General features: G+C 40.7%; 1 protein-coding gene across 2 annotated transcripts in view; it reads left to right on the forward strand.

Moving 5' to 3' along the window:
- The window catches only part of mlxip (MLX interacting protein), a 118,831-nt gene that overhangs the window by 69,491 nt on the left and 29,135 nt on the right, over window positions 1-20,205 (forward strand). For both annotated transcript variants that reach the window (XM_088000054.1, XM_043715758.2), the window contains exons 10-11: window positions 1,280-1,386; window positions 19,767-19,980. In XM_088000054.1, coding sequence (XP_087856180.1) covers window positions 1,280-1,386; window positions 19,767-19,980 — 321 coding nt within the window. The remainder of the gene's footprint in view (window positions 1-1,279; window positions 1,387-19,766; window positions 19,981-20,205) is intronic.

The raw sequence follows: 20,205 nt of genomic DNA on the forward strand, positions 1-20,205 counted from the left end.
ATATTTGACAATCGCATCTTAAATGCCTTCAGAGGCAGGGGCTTCTGAAGTTTGGAAATTCTCTGAGAGAAAAAACACTCTCATCTGCTCAAAAGGGCAACACCTAATTTTTAAACCGTACCCTTGGTTGTGAATTCACTCTCAAGAGGAAACATTCTTTCCAAAATTAATCTTGTTAAGACCTTTAGAATGTTTTACGCTTTGATCAAATCAATGCTCATGCTTCGAACTCCAGCAAAATAAGCCCAATCTGTCCAAACTTCAAGCATAACATTCTTCCCTTTATGTTCAATTCCTACTGGAATAAAGGATAGCATTCCTTTCACCCTCTTAAGCATGGTGTTTTAAAGTGAAAGGGAGGAACTGATTTTCTTTTAAATATTCAGTGGATTCTGTGCCAAATATGTTTGTAAAATTGAATAGAGTGCAAGCTTTAGGGTAAGTGGCAATATGGGCAGTTTCATTGCAAACTACCTCTGGATTTGTCATTCCTGACCTACCTAATCTATTCACTTCATCCTAACACGGAATGCTTTCTTCCTTTTAATGCAGAGGCTATTTATAATATAGAAAATGTATATGGGATGTCTCAAAAATCATGTTTTTATTGTAGTCTTCAATTCATTTAAAATGCAAGTTACTCAATCTGATTGTGCTGTTTATTTTTCTTTTTCATACAAGTTCTAACAACTGTTTTTTTTACATTTAATTGATGAGCAACACAAGGAAAATATTAGTTTAGAAAAGTTTGAAGCTTTGGTACCTTTGGGCGGCACGGTGGCTCAGTGGTTAGCACTGCTGCCTCACAGGGCCAGGAACCTGGGTTCAATTCCAGCCTCAGGCGACTGTCTGTGTGGAGTTTTCACGTTCTCCCCGTGTTTGCATGGGTTTCCTCAGGGTGCTCTGGATTCCTCCCACAATCCAAAGATATGCAGGTTAGGTGAATTGGCCATGCTAAATTGTCCCATAATGTTCAGTGATGTGTCGATTAGGTGCATTAGTCAGGGGTAACTGTAGGGAAATGGGTCTGAGTGGGTTACTCTTCGGAGGGTCAGTTTGGACTTGTTGGCTGAAGAACCTGATTCCTCACTAGAGATTCTATGATGCTCGCGATCTGATCACCTTACAGAGTTAAACTAAAACAAACTCCATACTTTGTCTCGATTTACCAGTGGAACTTTTAAAATTTTTGAATAAAAAGCGATAGTTGAAAATAGTGTTGAACTGAAGCCTTTCCAGATGTTGCATAAAATAGGAAAAAAATTATTTTCTTTTGCAGGTTCCAGTGCTGTTCTTGTGACTTCTAGCCCATTAAAACATGAAAGAGTACTGGCTTGTGCAGGTAGCCAGCCTAGTGTTGTTATCACACCAGCTGCTATTGCCACGGTAAGATGTCTTTTGCTCAGATCAAGATTTGTATCATTTGAGGTGAACCACTTGATACATTTAAGGTGGTGCTCTTCAACATGGACTATTTCTATGAACTGATTAAGCATTAATGTAATTTGCTTCATTTTTTATAACAGCTAATACGTTTACCATCAATTAAAAAAAATTGTGCCTCTGAAGTTTGAGAAGAATGGATTTCGTGTTGTCAATCAGGCAACTTCAAATCAGTAGAGGGCGCTTCATTCTTTATCAACCCATTCTAGATGCCAGGTTCAGTTGCCTCTAATGAATTCAGTCATATAGAGCAGCCCAGATACAATTGTTAAGAGTAATGTTGAGGCCTTTGTGAGAGCTTATTAATGGCACATTAGGTAAAGTTTTCTTTAGTTTTTTTATCCCTTGTTTTTTTTCTAATTACTTTATCCTCTGTTATTTAACCTTATACCTATGGGAATAGTTTTGCCTTGTTTACAGAAACATCAACAACTTGTATTTGTGTCCAAAGGTGCTTCAGGCGCATTGTAAATAAAATATGATACAGGGAGTCACATTAAAAAATATTACAGACGACAACTCAGAACTTGATCGACATGAGAGTTTTTAAGGAGCTTGTTTTTTAAAAGACCAAAGGAAGTTAGAAAAGCAGAGATCAGGTTTTGTTATGAGTAAATAGAATTGAGTGGCAAGCACATTTTATGGTATTTGTGTCTATTTTAATTTTAGAGTCTTAGAGATGGACAGCATGGAAACAGACTCTTCGGTCCAACATGTCCATGCCGACCAGATATCCCAACCCAATCTAGTCCCATCTGCCAGCACTCGGACCATATCCCTCCAAACCCTTCCTATTCATATACTCATCCAAATGCCTTTTAAATGTTGCAATTGTACCAGCCTCCACCATTTCCTATGGCAGCTCATTGCATACATGTACCACCCTCTGTGTGAAAACGTTGTCCCTTAGGTCTCTTTTATATCTTTCCCCTCTCACCCTAAACCTATGTCCGACCCCAGGGAAAAGACTTTGTCTATTTATCCTATCCATGCCCCTCATAATTTTGTAAACATCTACAAGGTCACCCTTCAACCTCTGACGCTCCAGGGAAAACAGCCCCAGCCTGTTCAGCCTCTCCCTATAGCTCAAATCCTCTAACCCTGGCAACATCCTTGTAAATCCTTTATGAATCCTTTCAAGTTTCACAACATCTTTTTGATAGGAAGGAGACCAGAATTGCATGCAGTATTCCAACAGTGGCCTAACCAATGTCCTGTACAGCCGCAACATGACCTCCCACTCCTGTACTCAATACTCTGACCAATAAAAGAAATCATACCAAACGCCGCCTTCACTATCCAAACTACCTGCGACTCCACTTTCAAGGAGCTATGAACCTGCACTCCAAGGTCTCTTTGTTCAGCAACACTCCTTAGGACCTTACCATTAAGTGTATAAGTCCTGCTGAGATTTCCAATCCCAAAATGCAGCACCTCACATTTATCTGAATTAAACTCCATCTGCCACTCCTCAGTTCATTGGCCCATCTTATCAAGATCCTATTGTAATCTGAGGTAACCTTCTTCACTGTCCACTACACCTCCAATTTTGGTGTCATTAGATTAGATTAGATTACTTACAGGCCCTGTGGAAACAGGCCCTTCGGCCCAACATGTCCACACCGACCCGCCGAAGCGTAACCCACCCATACCCCTACATTTACCCCTTTACCTAACACTACGGGCAATTTAGCATGGCCAATTCACCTGACTTGCACATCTTTGGACTGTGGGAGGAAACCGGAGCCCCCGGAGGAAACCCACGCACACACGGGGAGTACGTGCAAACTCCACACAGTCAGTCGCCTGAGTCGGGAATTGAACCCGTGTCTCTGGCGCTGCGAGGCAGCAGTGCTAACCACTGTGCCACCTTACTAACTGTACCTCTTATGCTCGCATCCAAATCACTTATGTAAATGACAAAAGGTAGTGGACACAGCACCGATCCTTGTGGCACTCCACTGGCCACAGGCCTCCAGTCTGAAAAACGACAGTCCACCACCACCCTCTGTCTTCTACTTTTCAGCCAGTTCTGTATCCAAATGGCTAGGTGTCCCTGTATCCTGTGAGATCTAACCTTGCTAACCAGTCTCCCATGGGGAACCTTGTCGAATGCCTTACTGAAGTTCATATAGATCACATCTACTGCTCTGCCCTCATCAATCCTCTTTGTTACTTCAAAAAACTCAATCAAGTTTGTGAGACATGATTTCCCACGCACAAAGCCATGTTGACTATCCCTAATCAGTCCTTGTTTTTCCAAATATATGAACGTCCTGTCCCTCAGGATTCCCTCCAACAACTTGCCCACCACCGACGTCAGGCTCACTAGCCTATAGTTTCCGGGCTTGTTCTTACCACCCTTCTTATACAATGGCACCACGTTAGCCAACCTCCAGTCTTCCGGCACCTCACCTGTGACTATCAATGATACAAATATCTCAGCAAGAGTCCTAGCAATCACTTTTCTAGCTTCCTGCAGAGTTCTAGCGTATACCTGATTAGATCCTGGGGATTTATCCACCTTTATGCATTTCAAGATATCCAGTACTTTCTCCTCTGTAATATGGACATTTTGCAAGGTGTCACCATCTATTTCCATGCATTCTATATCTTCCATACCCTGTTATGGAATTCCATAATTTCTGTTGTGTTAGTTTCTTGATCTGGGTGAGTTTAAGAGTTGATGCATGGCTTGCTGAGTGACTTCCTCATATCCTTTTGAGATGGTTAACCATGCTATCCTTCCCCAAAACTCTCTGCTGTTGTCCAGCTGAGAGTGGGATTGTCCATGCCTGGTTCCGTTCTTATCAATGTAATTGTGACCAGAGGGTCACCTACAGGGATTTCTTTGCCATTCCCAAGGTAACTTTCCGAGGTGGCCTTCAATGTTTCATCCTTTCTTCAAAAGCCCTGTTGGGATCTTTCAAGAATTCATATATTTTGGAAGATTACAACCACCATATCTACAGCTGCTTATATAAGTCTGTAGGGTGCAGGCCACCAGGTCAAGGGAGCATTTCAATTCTCGTCTGAGTAATTTTCACAGTACCATTGCCCTTGCGATTGTGATTGTTTTAAAGTTCTTTTTCAACCCCTCTTTTTTTTTAAAAATTATTGTTAGAATGCTTTTTGTGTCTTCATCTGTAAAGACTAATGAAAAATACCTGTTCAACACTCCAGTCATTTTACTCTTGCCTATTCGCCTGTTTCTTCCTTCAACTCTCACTTCAGCAAATCTTTTCCTTTCTGTGGTCTGTTTTCCCAGTCTTTGTCTACATACCCTTGTAATTGCCTTTATTTAAGCTTGAGGCACCACTGTTAAGGCATGTTTTGTTGCTGGTATTGATTATGAAATTCTATCATGTTCTGATCCCTGTTGTCTTAAGGCTCCTTTAGTATTTGGTCATTAGTTGATGTTGTCTCATTAAACAATGCCAGATCTGAAATAGCTTAATTCTTGGTTGGTTCTATGTTGTTTTGCACTACCATTGTCCTGACCAAATACTAGGGACTCAAGTTACTTTTGCAAAGTTTCCTGTAATCTATGTGAAGATTAAAATGACTTATGCAGTAGCTATGTTATAAGCCCATAGTTTCCCTTCATGCCTACTTTATCCCCCTATGAAGTTACTGTGAGAGGGTCTTTTAAACTACTACAGAAAACCTTTTATTCTTTGCTATCTTTCATCTCCACCCAAAATTGATTCTATGTCTTACTGTTCTAAGCCAAAGCCATCTGACTCGAGCACACTTATCTTATGTTTTTAATAACCGAGCTCCTCCTCCATTTTTTTCATTTACTTTCTATTCCCTTTGCTGTGCTTCAGATATTTAGGTGTCAGTGATATCTGTGTAATGTCTATCAGACCACACTTATGCCTTGATTGGAAAAATTAGAACTTGTTTTGTTTTGCTATGAATGCTGGGTCCCATTTGGATACAGAGACGTGAATTCTGTCTTTTTTACCATTCTTCCACACTCTGACCTTATCTGTTGCTGCACTCTTAAACTTATACACTGTCTTCCTGTAGCACACTCATTATCATTCTCTGTATTGTTACCCTTTTCTGTTATCTTACTCTTTCTATTTAACTTACTTCTCCCTTCATCTGTTTTCTCCCTTCTCCTCTTTTCCTCCCACTCCCCAGTTATTTATTTTAAAGTACTTCAAAGTTCCTCATTTCTGGGTATCATTCTAGGAAATATATCTGCATCCAGTCTAAGGCCTTGATTTCCTTCTGAAATTGAGCACCGTAAACCTCAGGTCTAACTGTGTTTTAGCATAACTTGGTTTTGAACTCCATGTCTATGTTTATAACCAGTGATCCAAATGTGTTTTTAAGCAGCCTTCTCAACTAGCAGCCTCCAAAGTCTTGCGCACGCGCGCGTGTGTGTACCTCAAGTTTCACTGTTCCTCCACTTTCTTTAAAAAATGTACCATTTAGTTTACATTGCCTGTTATTTTTCAGTAATTTAGATTGATTAGGGTCTTACTTTCTTAGGTTTTCTGATTCTGTGTGATTTGCCTCACATTGGTGGAGTTCATACACTCTTTGGAAAAATATACAAAGAATCGTATTATGCTATGACACAATGGATATGACATTTGATTTCATCATATTTCCCGAGGATTTTGATGCTTGGTTTTTAAAATATTATTTTGAATAGAATGGATGTACCTTCAAGAAAATATTTATTTTTTTTAAATAAGAGTTTCAAGGTTGCTAAACTTAGTTGGTGAAATATTAACAACATACTGGAAGTATCTTGTGGTAATGCCCCTTGAGAACCAATAAATGTTTCCATTGTATTCAAATCTGTTATTTACAAAATGAACATTCTTCAGTTTCCTGAAATATGGTTACCTTAAATTGAACCTTGCCAACAGTGCAACCACATTAGCTCATTATTTTTTACTGCATAGGTGGGATTATTGCAATTGCGTATGCATATAAAACAAAAGCTATTGTGTAACAGTTGGCAATTTTATGTACTTTGAAATGGCAAGATTTAAAGTAAGTTTAGGGGAGATTTCCCAAAACACCTTGAGGAGGATGTGAACATTGTTTTCCCTGAAATCCAAAGCTAATATACCGTAAAAATTGACCCTTTGATAATTATTGTTTCTCTGTACATGTAGGTGGGGGAATTTGCAGACTTTCAGTTTCTAATAAAACCAAACATGCACACGATTTTGTAAAAAAAAAAGTAATGAATGTCCCTCACCCTTGCTGAGAGGAAATGGTAAAGGAAATGGTTCGACTTTTCAGTATATTCGTGGTATCTCAGAATAACAATTTTCCAAAGAACTATTGTAAGAGTTGACAGGTTACAGCATCATCTCTGCAGCAGCTGAAGCAAATTGGTGATTTGGGGAGCATGGTGAAATGATGGTGGAGACGATAGAATGTGGGTGCTATTTTTGAGGAAAGGTGAAAAAAACATTTAGTTCTGATTTTCTCATGCCATGTCCTAAATGTTGATTGCCATAGTTTAGATTGCCTGGAAGTATTAGGTCAATGCGAAATGGGCTGAATTTTATTGAAACCGTCCATCAGGGATGACTGTACCCAATCCCACTGAAGGGCTGGATGGCACATCAGGTTGCAGGGCTACTCAAAGACGGAGAGTGAGGGTTTTTTTAAAAAAAAAATCATTCATCGGATGAGGGCCTTCTGGCTAGGTCAGCAGTTATTGCCCGTCCCTCACCGCATGTAAGCCAGAGCAGGTTAGAATGCAGTTTCCTTCCCTTAAGGACATTGGCTGGCTGCTCGGTACTCGGCTTGTCCAGGATCCTCCAAGCATCATGGCTTCAAGAGAAGCCATCCCATTGGTGACACTGATAACACGCTGAAGTTTTATTTTGGTGAGAAGCTAATTGCTCTTAATGAAGATTTTCAAGGAAATGAAATATGGCTAAAAGAAATCCAAGAGGAAGCTAAGAAGATGTTTATCAGTGACTTTGGTGCAGAGCTACAGTTGATGCCAAATCCCTTCAGAAAGAAAACAGTGCAGGAAGTATCCACCTGTAGTCCAGGATCCAAATCAGAGGTTTCAAAGACATTTTTCAGTTTGGCAGCCAGAACCATAAACAGAATCTTCATAGAAGGTAACAGTGGCTGCACGAGCAGAACTGAGCAGGCCTGTTCTGTTTGTCTAACTTGATCAGCAGCAATGATAGCCAGTATAAAAACTGAAAACAACATTGTACCAGTCAATAATAGAGTTCCACTGGTTGAACTTTCACTGAATGACAGCACAGTTGTGGAATTACAAAACAGTCATGTGGCCAATTGATCTCAAACTGTTTTGACTTCTGAACATAGAGTCGAAAGTCATATAGCATGGGAACAGACTCTTTGGTTCAACTCATTCATGCCGAGCAGGTTCCCCATGTTAAACTAGTCCCAATTGCCATTATTTGTCCGATATCCCTCCAAACCTTAACTATTCATGTATTGTCCAAACATCTTTTAAATGTATTTGTATGTGCATCTACCATTTCTTCTGGCAGTTCATTCCAGATATACACCACTCTCAGTGTGAAAATGTTGCTCCTTGGGTCTCTTTCAAATGTTTTTCCTTTAAACCTATGTCCTTTAGTTTTGAACTTCCCTAACTGAGGGAAAAGACCTTTGCTATTCACTTTAACCATGACCCTCATGGTTTTATAAACCTCTATAAGGTCACCCCTCAACCTCATTCACTTCAGGGAGAAAGGTTCCGACCTCTCGTAGAGTCATACAGCATGGAAGCAGACCCTTCGGTCCAACCAGTCAAGGCCGAGCATAATCCCAAACCACACTATCCCACCTGTCTGCTCCTGGCCCACTTCCCTCCAAACCTTTCCTATTCATGTATCTATCCAAATGTCTTTTAAAATGTTGTACCCGCATGCACCACTTCCTCAAGAAGTTTATTCCATATGCAAACCAGCCTCTGTGTAAAAACATTTGTCCCTCATATCGTTTTTCAAATCTCTCCCCTCTCACCTTAAAAATGTACCCCCTAATCTTGAAATCCTCCACCCCAGGAAAAAAACAACTACCATTAATTCTAACTTTCTCTTTTATTATTTTATGAACTTCTATCAGGTTGCCACTCAATCTCCTATGTTCCAGTGAGAAAAGTCCCAGCTTATCCAGCCATTCTTTATAACTCAAACCTTCCACACCTAGCAACATCCTGGTAAATCTCTTCTGAACTTTCTCCAGCTCAGTAATATCCTTCCTGTAACTCAGTGACCAGAACTGAACACAATATTCCAGAAGAGGCCTCACCACTATCCTATATAACCTCAACATGACTTCCCAACTCCAAACTCGAAGGACTGAGCAATGAAGGCAAGCGTACCAAATGCCTTTTTAACCACCCTGTCTATATGTGATGCAAACTTCCAAGTCCCTCTGTTTTACAACACTACCCATGGCCCTACAATTAATTGTATAAGCCTTACCCTTGTTTGTTGTACCAAAATGCAATACTTCTCATTTATTCAGATTGAACTCCATCTGTCATATTTCAGCCCATTGACCCATTTGATCAAAATCCCTTTGTAATCTTATAAAACCTTCTTCACTGTCTATATGCCACCAATTTTGGTGTTGTCCGCCAACTTATTAACCATGCCTTCTATATTCTCATCCAAATCATTAATATAAATGACAAACAAAAGAGGACACAGAACCAATCCCTGTGGAGCACCACTGGTTGCGGGCCCCCATTCTGAAAAGCAAACCTCCACTATTACTGTTTGTCTCCTATCATTAAGCCAATTATGTATCTAATTGGCAAGTTCACCCTGAATCCCATGTGACCTAACTTTTTATTAATTAGCCTATCATGCGGAACCTTGTCAAAAGCCTTGCTAAAATCCAAATAAACGGTCCTCACTTTCGCCTCCAGATAAACAATATCTACTGCACTGCCATCATCAATCTTTATGGTAACTTTCTCAAAAAAACTCAATCAAATTTTGTGAGACACTATTTTCCTTGCAGAAATCCATGCTGGTGATTCCTAATCAATTTTTGCCCCTCTAAATGTCCATAAATCCTATCTTTTATAATCACCTCCAACAATTTACCCACAACCGAAGTCAGACTTACAGGTCTATAATTCCCTGGTTTCTCCGTACAATCTTTCTTAAACAAAGGTACAATGTTAGCCACCTTCCAGTCATGAGGCACCTCACCAGTAGTTATAGATTGTGCGACCCCTTACAGAAATATTTGCACTATTTCCTCCCTTGGTTCCCACAATGTTCTGAGATGCAATGCATAAGGTCCTGGAGATTTATCCACCTTTTATATTCTTTAGATTAGATTACTTACAGTGTGGAAACAGGCCATTCAGCCCAACAAGTCCACACCAACTCTCCGAAGAGCAACACACCCACGACCCATTCCCCTCTTCCCCTAATACTACAGGCAATTTAGCATGGCCAATTCACCTAACCCGCACATCTTTGGACTGTGAGAGGAAACCGGAGCACCCAGAGGAAACCCACGGCAACACTGGGAGAATGTGCAAACTTCACACAGACTTGAACCTGGGTCTCTGGCGCTGTGAGGCAGTACTAGCCACCGTGCCTCCCAAACTTCCACTTGTGTAATGTGAGCTATTTTTAAAACATCAAAGTTTATTTATCTGCATTCTCTAGACTCCATTTCTTTCTCCAGAGTGCAAGCCAACAAGAAATATCCATCTCTCCCATGTCCTGGGATTCAACACAAACATGATCTCTTTGATCTTTAAGAGACCGTATCCTCTCTTTACCCTGTTGCTCTTAATGTATTTCCTTATAACTCAAACCCTCCAGTCCTGGTAACATCCTTCTAAATCTTTTCTGTATTCCAATTTAATAATATCCTTCCTTTTGCAGGGCAGCCAGAACGGTACACAGTGCTCCAAAAGTGGCCTCAACAATGTCCTGTACATGACATCCCAATTCCTGTACTCAATGCTGTGACCAATGAAGGCAGGCATGCAAAGTGTCTCCTTCACCATTTTGATGCTATTTTCAAGGAACTATATATCTGAACCCTTCATTCTCTGTTCACTATCATTCCCCAGGCCCTATTAGGTGTGGAACTCTGAGATTTATAGAGATATACAGCATGGAAGTAGACCCCTCAGTCCAACTTGTCCATGCCAACCAGATATCCTAAATTAGACTATTCCCATTTGCTCCATATCCCGTTAAACCCTTCCCATTCATATACCCATCCAGCTGCCTTTTAAAAGTTGCAATTTTACCAGCCTCCACCACTTCCTCTGGCAGCTTATAATGTACACGCACCACCCACTGCATGAAAACATTACCCCTCAGGTCCCTTTTATATTTTTCCCCTCTCACCCTAAACCTGTGCCCTCTAGTTTTGGACTTTCCCAATCTGGGAAAAGACCTTGTCTATTTACCCTATCCATGCCCGTCATTACTTTATAAACCTCTATAAGGTTACCCCTCAACCTCTGACACTCCAGGGAAAACAGCCCTAGCCTATTCAACCTCTCCCTATAGCTCAAACCTTCCAACCCTGGCAACGTCCTCATAAATCTTTTCTGAACCTTTTTAAGTTTCATAACATCCTTCCGATAAGAGGGAGACCAGAATTGCATGCAATATTCCAAAAGTGGCTGAACCAATGTCCTGTACAGCCACAAAATGACTTCCCAACTCCTTTACTCAATGCACCGATCAGTGAAGACAAGCACACCAAATGCCGCCTTCACTATTCTATGTGCAGGTACCTGTGACTCCAGTAGGAACTATGAACCCGCACTGCAAGGTCATTTTGTTAGCAATACTCCCCAGGAGCTTACCATTAAAAGTCTTGCCCTGATTTGCCTTTCCAACTTCAGCACCTCACATTTACTTAAGTTAAACGTTGATTTTCCTGCTCCTCGGATGCTGCCTGACCTGCTGTGCTTTTCCAGCATTTGCAGTCCTTGCGTTCGCCTAATCCATCTGCCGCTTCTCAGCCCATTGGCCCAACTGATCAATATCCTGTTGTCGTCTGAGGTAACCTCCTTCGCTGTTCACTACATCTCCCATTTTGGTGTCATCTGTAAATTTACTAACCATATCTCCAATATTCACATCCAAATCATTTATATAAATGACAAAAAGCAGTGTGGACCCAGCACCAATCGTTGTGGCATACCATAGGTCACGGGTCTCCAGTCTGAAAAGCAACCACCACCCTCTATCAAGCCAGTTCTATATCCAAGTAGCTACTTCTCCCTGGATTTCATGTGATCTAACCTTGCTAACCAGTCTACCATGAGGAACCTGATTGAACGCCTTACTGAAATCCATATACGCCACATTCACAGCTGGTGCTCTCATCAATCCTCTTCGTTACTTCTTCAAAAAACTGAATCAAGTTAGTGAAATATGATTTCTCATGCACAAAGCCCGGCCTTGGTTTGTCTTACCAAGATGCAGCACCTTGCATTTATCTCAATCAAACTTCATCTGCCACTGACTTAAACCTGGGCCTTCTGCCTCAGAGGCAGGGACACTGCTACTGTGCCATAAGAGCCTCTTTGCCCAGTTTCTTTTATCTTTACTACCCTTAAAATAATTATCTTGTCATATCTTATCCTTCCCAAGTGTTTGCATCAGTAACCATTCAGGAACCGGTCAGGGTTGAAGGGAAATGTATTTGTTTGAAAGGTTGCCTCTGCTTACACAATTTGCTTATATATGAAGCAACATAAATTTAGGGAAACAAGGAAGAGGACAGAATCATACGTGAGAGACCAGTATAGAAACCAATAAATGACCACATTTAAAAGTAATCAGAAGTGGATTTTAACATCACATTTACGTATTTAACAACTCAACAGAATTTGGGATTGTCCCCAGATGCTGGTGGAGCTGAATATTGTACCAAAAAAAAAGTCAGCGGCAAGAAATTAGGTTGACTTTGGTTATAGGCCTAATGCCAGGAGGGATAATTATAAATACTCTCTGAAATTGCTTCAAGAACCAATTGAAGAAAAACCACCTCTGAGTGAACCTGTTTTGAAAACAGTGACTCCTGCTACAGTGAACCCGAGCAGTCCAAATCATGAAGCAACAAAGCTGAAAATAGAAGCCATTAACTGCTAAAAAAAAAAATGCAGGTACCGAAGAGACTGGTTCAGCTAACTAGGAGTTGAGCAATATCCCAGTGCAGACAGCGGTTCCAACTCTGAGAAGATGAAAACAAGCTTGTTCCCAACCATACTAATTGGTATGGAAAAGCATTAGTAGTCACCGGTCCAGCTGGCTGGATAAATGTTCATTGATTGTTCAATGATCTAGCATGGTACAGGAATCCAGCAGAAAATCCTTGCATAAATCCATTACCTGGCGGAAAAAAAAATGTTTCTATAATTCGAAGAGGGCCCTGAGAATTAAGTCATGATGAAGCACTTCTCCTTGTATTCATTCGAAAGTTTGAATGAAATAGATCAGTGTAGCATTTGTCTTTTAAGGTGATGTCCTCAATAAAATAAAGTGAATGATACTAAGTGTCTGATGTGGTGTATATAGATTTTAGCAAGACATTTGATAAGGTTCCCCATGGTAGGCTCATTCAGAAAGTAAGGAGACATGGGATACAGGGAAATCTGTCGGTCTGAATACAGAATTGGCTGGCCCGTAGAAGACTGGGGGTGGTGGTAGATGGAAAGTATTCAGCCTAGAGCTGGGTGACCAGTGCTGTTCCATAGGGATCTGTTCTGGAAGATCTCTGCTCTTTGTGATTTTTATAAATGACTTGGATGAGGAAGTGCAAGGGCAGGTTAGTAAACTTGCCAATGACACGAAGGTTGGTGGAGTTGTGGATATTGTGGAGGTCTGTTGTAGGTTGCAACGAGGATGCAAAGCTGGGTTGATAATGGCAGATGGAGTTCAACTGGAAAAGTGTGAAATCATTCACTTTGGATGGTTGAATTTGAATGCAGAATAGAAGGTGAAAAGCAGGATTCTTGGCAGTGTGGAAGAACAGAGGGATCTTGGAGTCCATGTCCATAGAACCCTCAAAAGGTGCCACCGAAGTTGGTAGCATTATAAAGAATGCGTATGGTGTGTTGGCTTTCATTAGTGGGGGATTGAATCTTAGAGCCGCACAAGGTTATGCTGCAGCTCTTCAGAGTCCTGGTTAGACCACACTTGGAATATTATGTTCAGTTCTGGTTGCCTCATTATAGGAAGGATGTGGAAGCTTTAGAGAGGGAGATTTACCAAGGTGATGCCTGGCCTGGATGGCATGTCTTATGAAGAAAGGTTGAAGGAGCTAGGGCTTTTCTCATTTGGAGCGAAGTAGGTTGAGAGGTGACTTGATAGAGGTATACAAAATGATGAGAGGCATAGAGCGAATAGCCAGCGACTGTTTCCCATGGCGGAAAGGTCTGTCACGAGGGGGCGTAATTTTAAGGTATTTGGAGGAAGGTTTAGGAGCGATGTCAGAGGTAGGTTCTCTTATTCAGAGAGTGGTGAGTGCACTGCACTGCCAGCAGTGGTAGTAGAGTCAGATACATTTGAGTTTGGATAGACACATGGAATTTAGTATAATGAAAAGTAAGTAGGTTAGTCTGATCTTAGAGTAGGATAAAAGGCTGGCACAACATCAAGGGCCAAAAGGCCTGTACTGTGCTGTACTATGTTCCATACAGACAGTTGCCTGAGGGTGGAAACCTCCAGTATCAAGTGAACAGTAAAAGGAAACATGGCTTTAAGTAATGTACAGAATTCTCAGCAATGATTTATGTACTCCTATTCAGTTGGCCACTGTTAGGAGAGGTCATTAAATAAAACATTGGGTAAACCATTGAGAGCTCTGAGGCAAGTGAAGGCAAGTACCTTACTCCTTCACAACCCCAGCACTGGAGACTCGGGTTGCCGGAAGTAGCCGAGCGATCAAAGGCTGATCATTTTGGGTCTGAAAATCTGTTGGTCATGTCCTACACCTCGGGATCCAGGTTGTGAAGGCAATTTTTTCTTCCTCTTGAGAAGTGGGAATGTCAGAGAGAGAAGACTATTCTGCCCTTGGAGACAAGGGCAGAAGGGTGATTATAAGAGGCTGCTCCATGCCTACCATCCATGCCTTCAGTTACACCCAGTCAGATGTTTCCCAGTTGGGAATTCCACCTGGTGGGGTCGAGGGGTTCAGGTAAAAGGGGAGTGCTGAGTTGATGCTCTTGAGTGGCCTTTAAGTGATCACATAAGGACTTTAATTGATGGCAAGTTGAGAATATTGCCCATGCACCATCTTATCCAGTATTTAATTGCTCAGTGATGCAAAGAGGGCAGGTTTCTCTGTGGGCCAGCTCCCCCAATTATTTCCCCTTTCTGCCACTTCTAGGGAGGAGAAAGATCACATCACTGTTCTCTAAATGTTGTACAATCTCCTGAATTTAGTTGTCAGTCAGCCCCTTAACCATTCTTTAAAAGCTTGTTACTAACATTGGCCTCAATACCTACTTCATGATAGAAACATAGAAAATAGGAGCAGGAGTCGTCCATTTGGCCCATCAAGCCTGCTGAACTTTTCAATATGATTATTTGGTCCAACTAATTTATGCCAAACATAATCCCAAACTAAACTAGTATGCTATTCTTCTTTGATCCCATTGGCCCTTAGAACTATATCTAACTCCTTCCTGAAAATATTCATTTGTTTTTGTGGTGGAAAATTCCATAGGCACACCGCCTGGGTGAAGACACTTTTCCTCATTTGAGTCCTAAATGGCCTACCCTCTGACTTCCCTGCTTCTGGACTCCACAGACATTGAGAACATTTTTCCTGCACTTATCTTGTCGAGTCCTGTTATAAACCTATAAAAATTCTGTGAGCAGCCCTCATCACACTACTACATCATTCTTATAAACTCCAGTGATTTATAGTCTCAACCGATCCAACCTCTTTTCATATTTCAATCCTCCAATCTAGTAAAGCTTTGTCCCACTCCTTTCATAACTAGAATATCCTTCCTCCGATAACAAAACCAAAATTTCACACAGTGCTCTCGACGTAGTCTCAACAAGGCCTTGCACAACTGCAGCAAGGCATCAATGTTCTTATACCCAAACCTCTCACTAGGAAGGCTAACATGCCATTTAACACTTTGTTCACAATGTTATCATATGCTGAATAAGAGCATCAGTGATACTGCAGCCACCTGTTTATTTGAGCACTTATAGTGTATGATCAAAGTCACGCCATGATTTTGTTATTATATGTAAGAGTTATCCCTATGTTTGATAATATGTTCTTAATGCCAGGGTTAGTTGCTGTAGATTATTCCATTCAGATGAAATGCCTGAAACACTGTCCTGGAAGCCCACTATTGGCATTGTGGGTTTGCCCACGACAAGCAGACTGCAGCAGTTGACGAAGGTAGCTCACCGCTGCCACCTTGAGGATGGGAAAGAAATGCTGGCATAGCCAGTGACACTTGTGTCACCCATGAATACGCTGGAAAAAATGGTCCCTGTAACAGCACTATTCACTTGAACAGAAATGCAATTGTCAAATTAGATAAATGGTCTGTGCTCTGAATGGGGTTCTGTGGCAAGAAAAGTTGAGAGCTGGAGTTTGTCACATCACCAAGTGCTCTAAGAAGGTGAGAAAGGGGTTAGTATAATAACTAAAATGGACAAACAGTTGTATTCATGAACATATTTGATGAAGTAATGATGGGATTAAACAAAACCTTTTGTAATTTCTATATCTTCACCTTACCATGAAATGAAACAGATTGCAGGTTTTTTTTTTGTCCAGCTTCACTTTACCGTCTGGTAACTCGGACCTTCATTGATCGATTGAAAAGCTGCGTGCCATGCTGTGTAAATCACGATTTTTTTTAATAAGTTGGGATATTATAGTATTTTCTCATATTATAGTATGAAAAACAGAGCTTTAAAACTGAAGTGCATAAAAATGTGATTTAATGTTAGTCAAGTATCTCTGATATTGCACATGTAAATTTGAAAGATATAGTTTTTTAGTTTGCGTCTGCTATCCTTTTTCTTTACAACATAGAACAATACAGTGCAGAACAGGCCTTTTGGCTCTCAATGTTGCGCCAACCTGTGAACTATTCTCAACTTGTTTCCCCTACACTATCCCAAAAGCATCCATGTGCTTATCTGAGGATAGTTTAAATCTCCCTTTCCTTGTTTCTCATCTTTGTCTTTCCTTCTCCATGCTGCCCTCAAAACACAAGTTTAAAACATTTTCTGGTTTATAAAGAATGCTCAAAGTTACAAACATAGAAACATAGAAAATAGGAGCAGGAGGCAGCCATTCAGCCCTTTGAGCTTACTCTGCCATTCGACATTATCATGGCCAATTATCCAACTCAATAGCCTAATCCTGCTTTCTCTCCATAACCTTTGATCCCAACTGCTATATCTAGCTGCTGCTTGAATACATTCAATGTTTTGGCATCAACTACTACCTGTGCGAATGAATTCACTCGTTGGCTGAAGAGATGTGTCCTTGTCTCTGTCTTAAATGGTCAACCCTGAATACTCGGACTGTGACCCCTGCTTATGGACGCACCCACCATGGGGAACATTCTCCCTGTATCTACTCTGTCTAGTCCTGTTAGAATTTTATAAGTCTCTGAGATCACCTCTCACTCGTCTGAAGTCCAGCATAAACAATCCTAACCTAGTCAATCCCTCCTCATATCTAAGGCCTGGAATCAGCCTTGTAAGCCTTCGCTGCTCTCCCTTGAGAGCAAGAGCAACCTTCCTCAGAAAAGGAGACCAAAACTGCATGCAGTATGGTGTGGCCTCACCAAGGTCCTGTATAACTGCAACAACACATCCCTGTTCCTTTTATCAAAATGTCTCGCAGTGAAGGCCAACGTACCATTTGCCTTCTTTACTGCTTGCTCCGCCTGCATGCTTATGTTCAGCAACTTTTAGATTACATTACAGTGTGGAAACAGGCCCTTCGGCCCAACAAGTCCACACCGACCTGCCGAAGCGCAACCCACCCATACCCCTACATTTACCCCTTATTACCTAACACTACGGGCAATTTAGCATGGCCAATTCACCTGACCTGCACATCTTTGGACTGTGGGAGGAAACCGGAGCACCCGGAGGAAACCCACGCAGACACGGGGAGAACGTGCAAACTCCACACAGTCAGTCGCCTGAGTCGGGAATTGAACCCGGGTCTCTGGAGCTGTGAGGCAGCAGTGCTAACCACTGTGCCACCGTGCCGTTCTTGGGATGCACAAGAACATCCAGGTCCTGCTGCACACTCCCCTCTCCCAATTTGCACCCATTCAGGTAGTAATCTGCCTTTTTGGTTTTGCTTCCAAAGTGAATAACTTCAAGTTTATTCAAATTATGCTGCATCTGCCATTGATTTGCCCACGCACCCAATCTGATCAGATCATGCTGAATGCCCTCTGCATCCTGGTCACAGTTCACCCTCCCACCCAACTTCGTATCATTTGCAAACTTAGATTTTACATTTTGTTCCTTCATCCCACTCACTCACATATATTGGTATAAACAGACAGTGATAAAGCTTTTGGATGTGTGCACTTGTTCTTGATTATTAGTTGAAGAAAACCTGCCAAACAGAAAAGCTTTAGAACATAGTGAGAAATATTGAGTGTATGTGATCATAAATTATTAGAGGTGACAGGACAGGTAGAAAGCAATTAGCAAATCATGCAGTATTCTAGGCTTCATAAATAGGGAAGTAGAATACATTTTGATCTTGTGCGTGACAATGGTTAGATCTCAGTTGGAGTATTGTGTATCATTCTGAACGGCATACTGAAGGAGCACTGTGAATGTATTGGAAAGAGTGATTCCATTGATGAGGTAATTCAGTTATGATTAAAGATTGGATTTGATTCCCTGGTGGGAAGAAGGCTAAATGGAGATTTGATAGAAGTTTTCAAATTCAGGAATTGTCTACACTGTGAAAAGGGAGAAACTGTCCCCACTTGAAAACAAATTAAGAATCAAAGGGCACAGCTGTAAAGTGCCTGCAGTGCAGTGGAGACAGGTTCAATTGAGACATTTAACAGGATATTGGATGAATTATATGAATAGAAAAAATGTGAATGGTTATGTGACTCTTTCCTCAAATTTACTATCATTCCTAAACTTCTACCTCAAAGAAAAAAATTCCTGCCAATGGTCACAGTCTTCCTTTAAAATTTGCCAACTTATGTAACCTTTCATGATCTTACCACAAACTTGCCTATCTCCAGCCATGTCCTTATATTATTTGACATTCACATTTCTATTCCCTTTTAATGTTACTTCCTTATCTGTTTCTCTGGGCATAAAACTCTTTTTCCAGTAACCATGGTTCCTTGCTCCTAATTGCAGTGTTTGGCTCTCCCTTTATCACTTATTTCTGCTGTTGTCATTTTGTTCAACCATTTCTTCACTTCCATATCCACCGTTTGATACCCTGTTGACAGAAGACCATGTCTCATTTGATTCATGATTCTGTAAGTTGTCAACTACACACATCTAGAATCATCATTAAGATTATTGTAATAAAATTGTTGAAATTCCAGTGCTTTAATATTGAAATATTCTAGATTTCAAAATTTAACATTTTAGATTTTGTTTTAATAAATATGTTTGAACCCCAATTCTGTTGTTGTTCCTTTCCTCTTCTCTTCTCCCACTTCCTCCCATTTTCTCTTTTGCATCTTTGTTTTCTACAAAATCTTTTTTATCTATGGTTTATATTTTTGGTTTAAAAAAAAACTCAAAGCTATTTAAACAACAAAACTGTGCATGGTGAAAATCTAAAGCCAACCTTAGACAACTTCAGGGTCATATGCATCTCTGAAGCAGATAACTGGGTTGAACTTTTGCATAAGATTCACAAGCTCATCTATTCACTCGACAGATGGGACTGTTATGATGCATTTTCTCTCATTTCTGTCCCATACCTAATGACAACAGATGCACCTTTTTAAGAGTGTTTTTTTTATTTGTTAAAAAACACGCATCATATAAGGACAGAGAAGTGCAAATTGATGACCCATGTCTGTCTCTCCTTTTATACATCAAGACAGAAAATTGTCTGCACAAAATTAGTAGTGAATGATGCACTACATTACATAATCCAGGAGAACCAATAATTTTATTGTGAATGTAGAAGTACTTGCATTGTGAATGTATCTTTTGAATGTCTGTGGACGATTTCAAAAATTGCAATACGATATTTTTAACAGTTAGCTAGAGGTTTGAGTTCACACCTGCCAGCTGGATGTTATTGAGCTTCAATGTATGGTAATAAATTCAGCATCCTTTTACTTCTTGTAGGCCACAGGTGATTTCCATGGCAATATTTTAGTTGGCCCAGCACAACAACCAGGAGTAATGAGTACGTCGCAGCAAACTTCAAAATCTACAAAGTCAAACATTTCGCAATTGTTTGCATCAAATACAGCTTCGAGTGCAGTCCGGTTACAGTCCAAAGCTGAACAGGTCACTCCTACAACCTCTAAAAAACAAGCACCTTCACCCACGCCAACAGGTAAATACCCATCTAAACTTAAATAGGATTTTGAAGTTCTTCATTATGTATCTGATTTATTTTAGAGGAGCATAAGTAGTTTACGGATGATATTTTAGTGAATATTTAATTCACTTTATCTACTGGATATTAGAAGGAATTTTAGTCTTCATGTACAATCATAGAATGCCTACAGTGCGGAAATAGGCCATTCGACTCAGCAAGTTCACACCGACCCTCCGAAGA

Source organism: Chiloscyllium plagiosum, unplaced genomic scaffold, assembly GCF_037043375.1.
Source record: "Chiloscyllium plagiosum isolate Xiang-an unplaced genomic scaffold, Cpla_swu_hap1 HiC_scaffold_24, whole genome shotgun sequence".
NCBI classification, from domain to species: Eukaryota; Metazoa; Chordata; class Chondrichthyes; order Orectolobiformes; family Hemiscylliidae; genus Chiloscyllium; species Chiloscyllium plagiosum.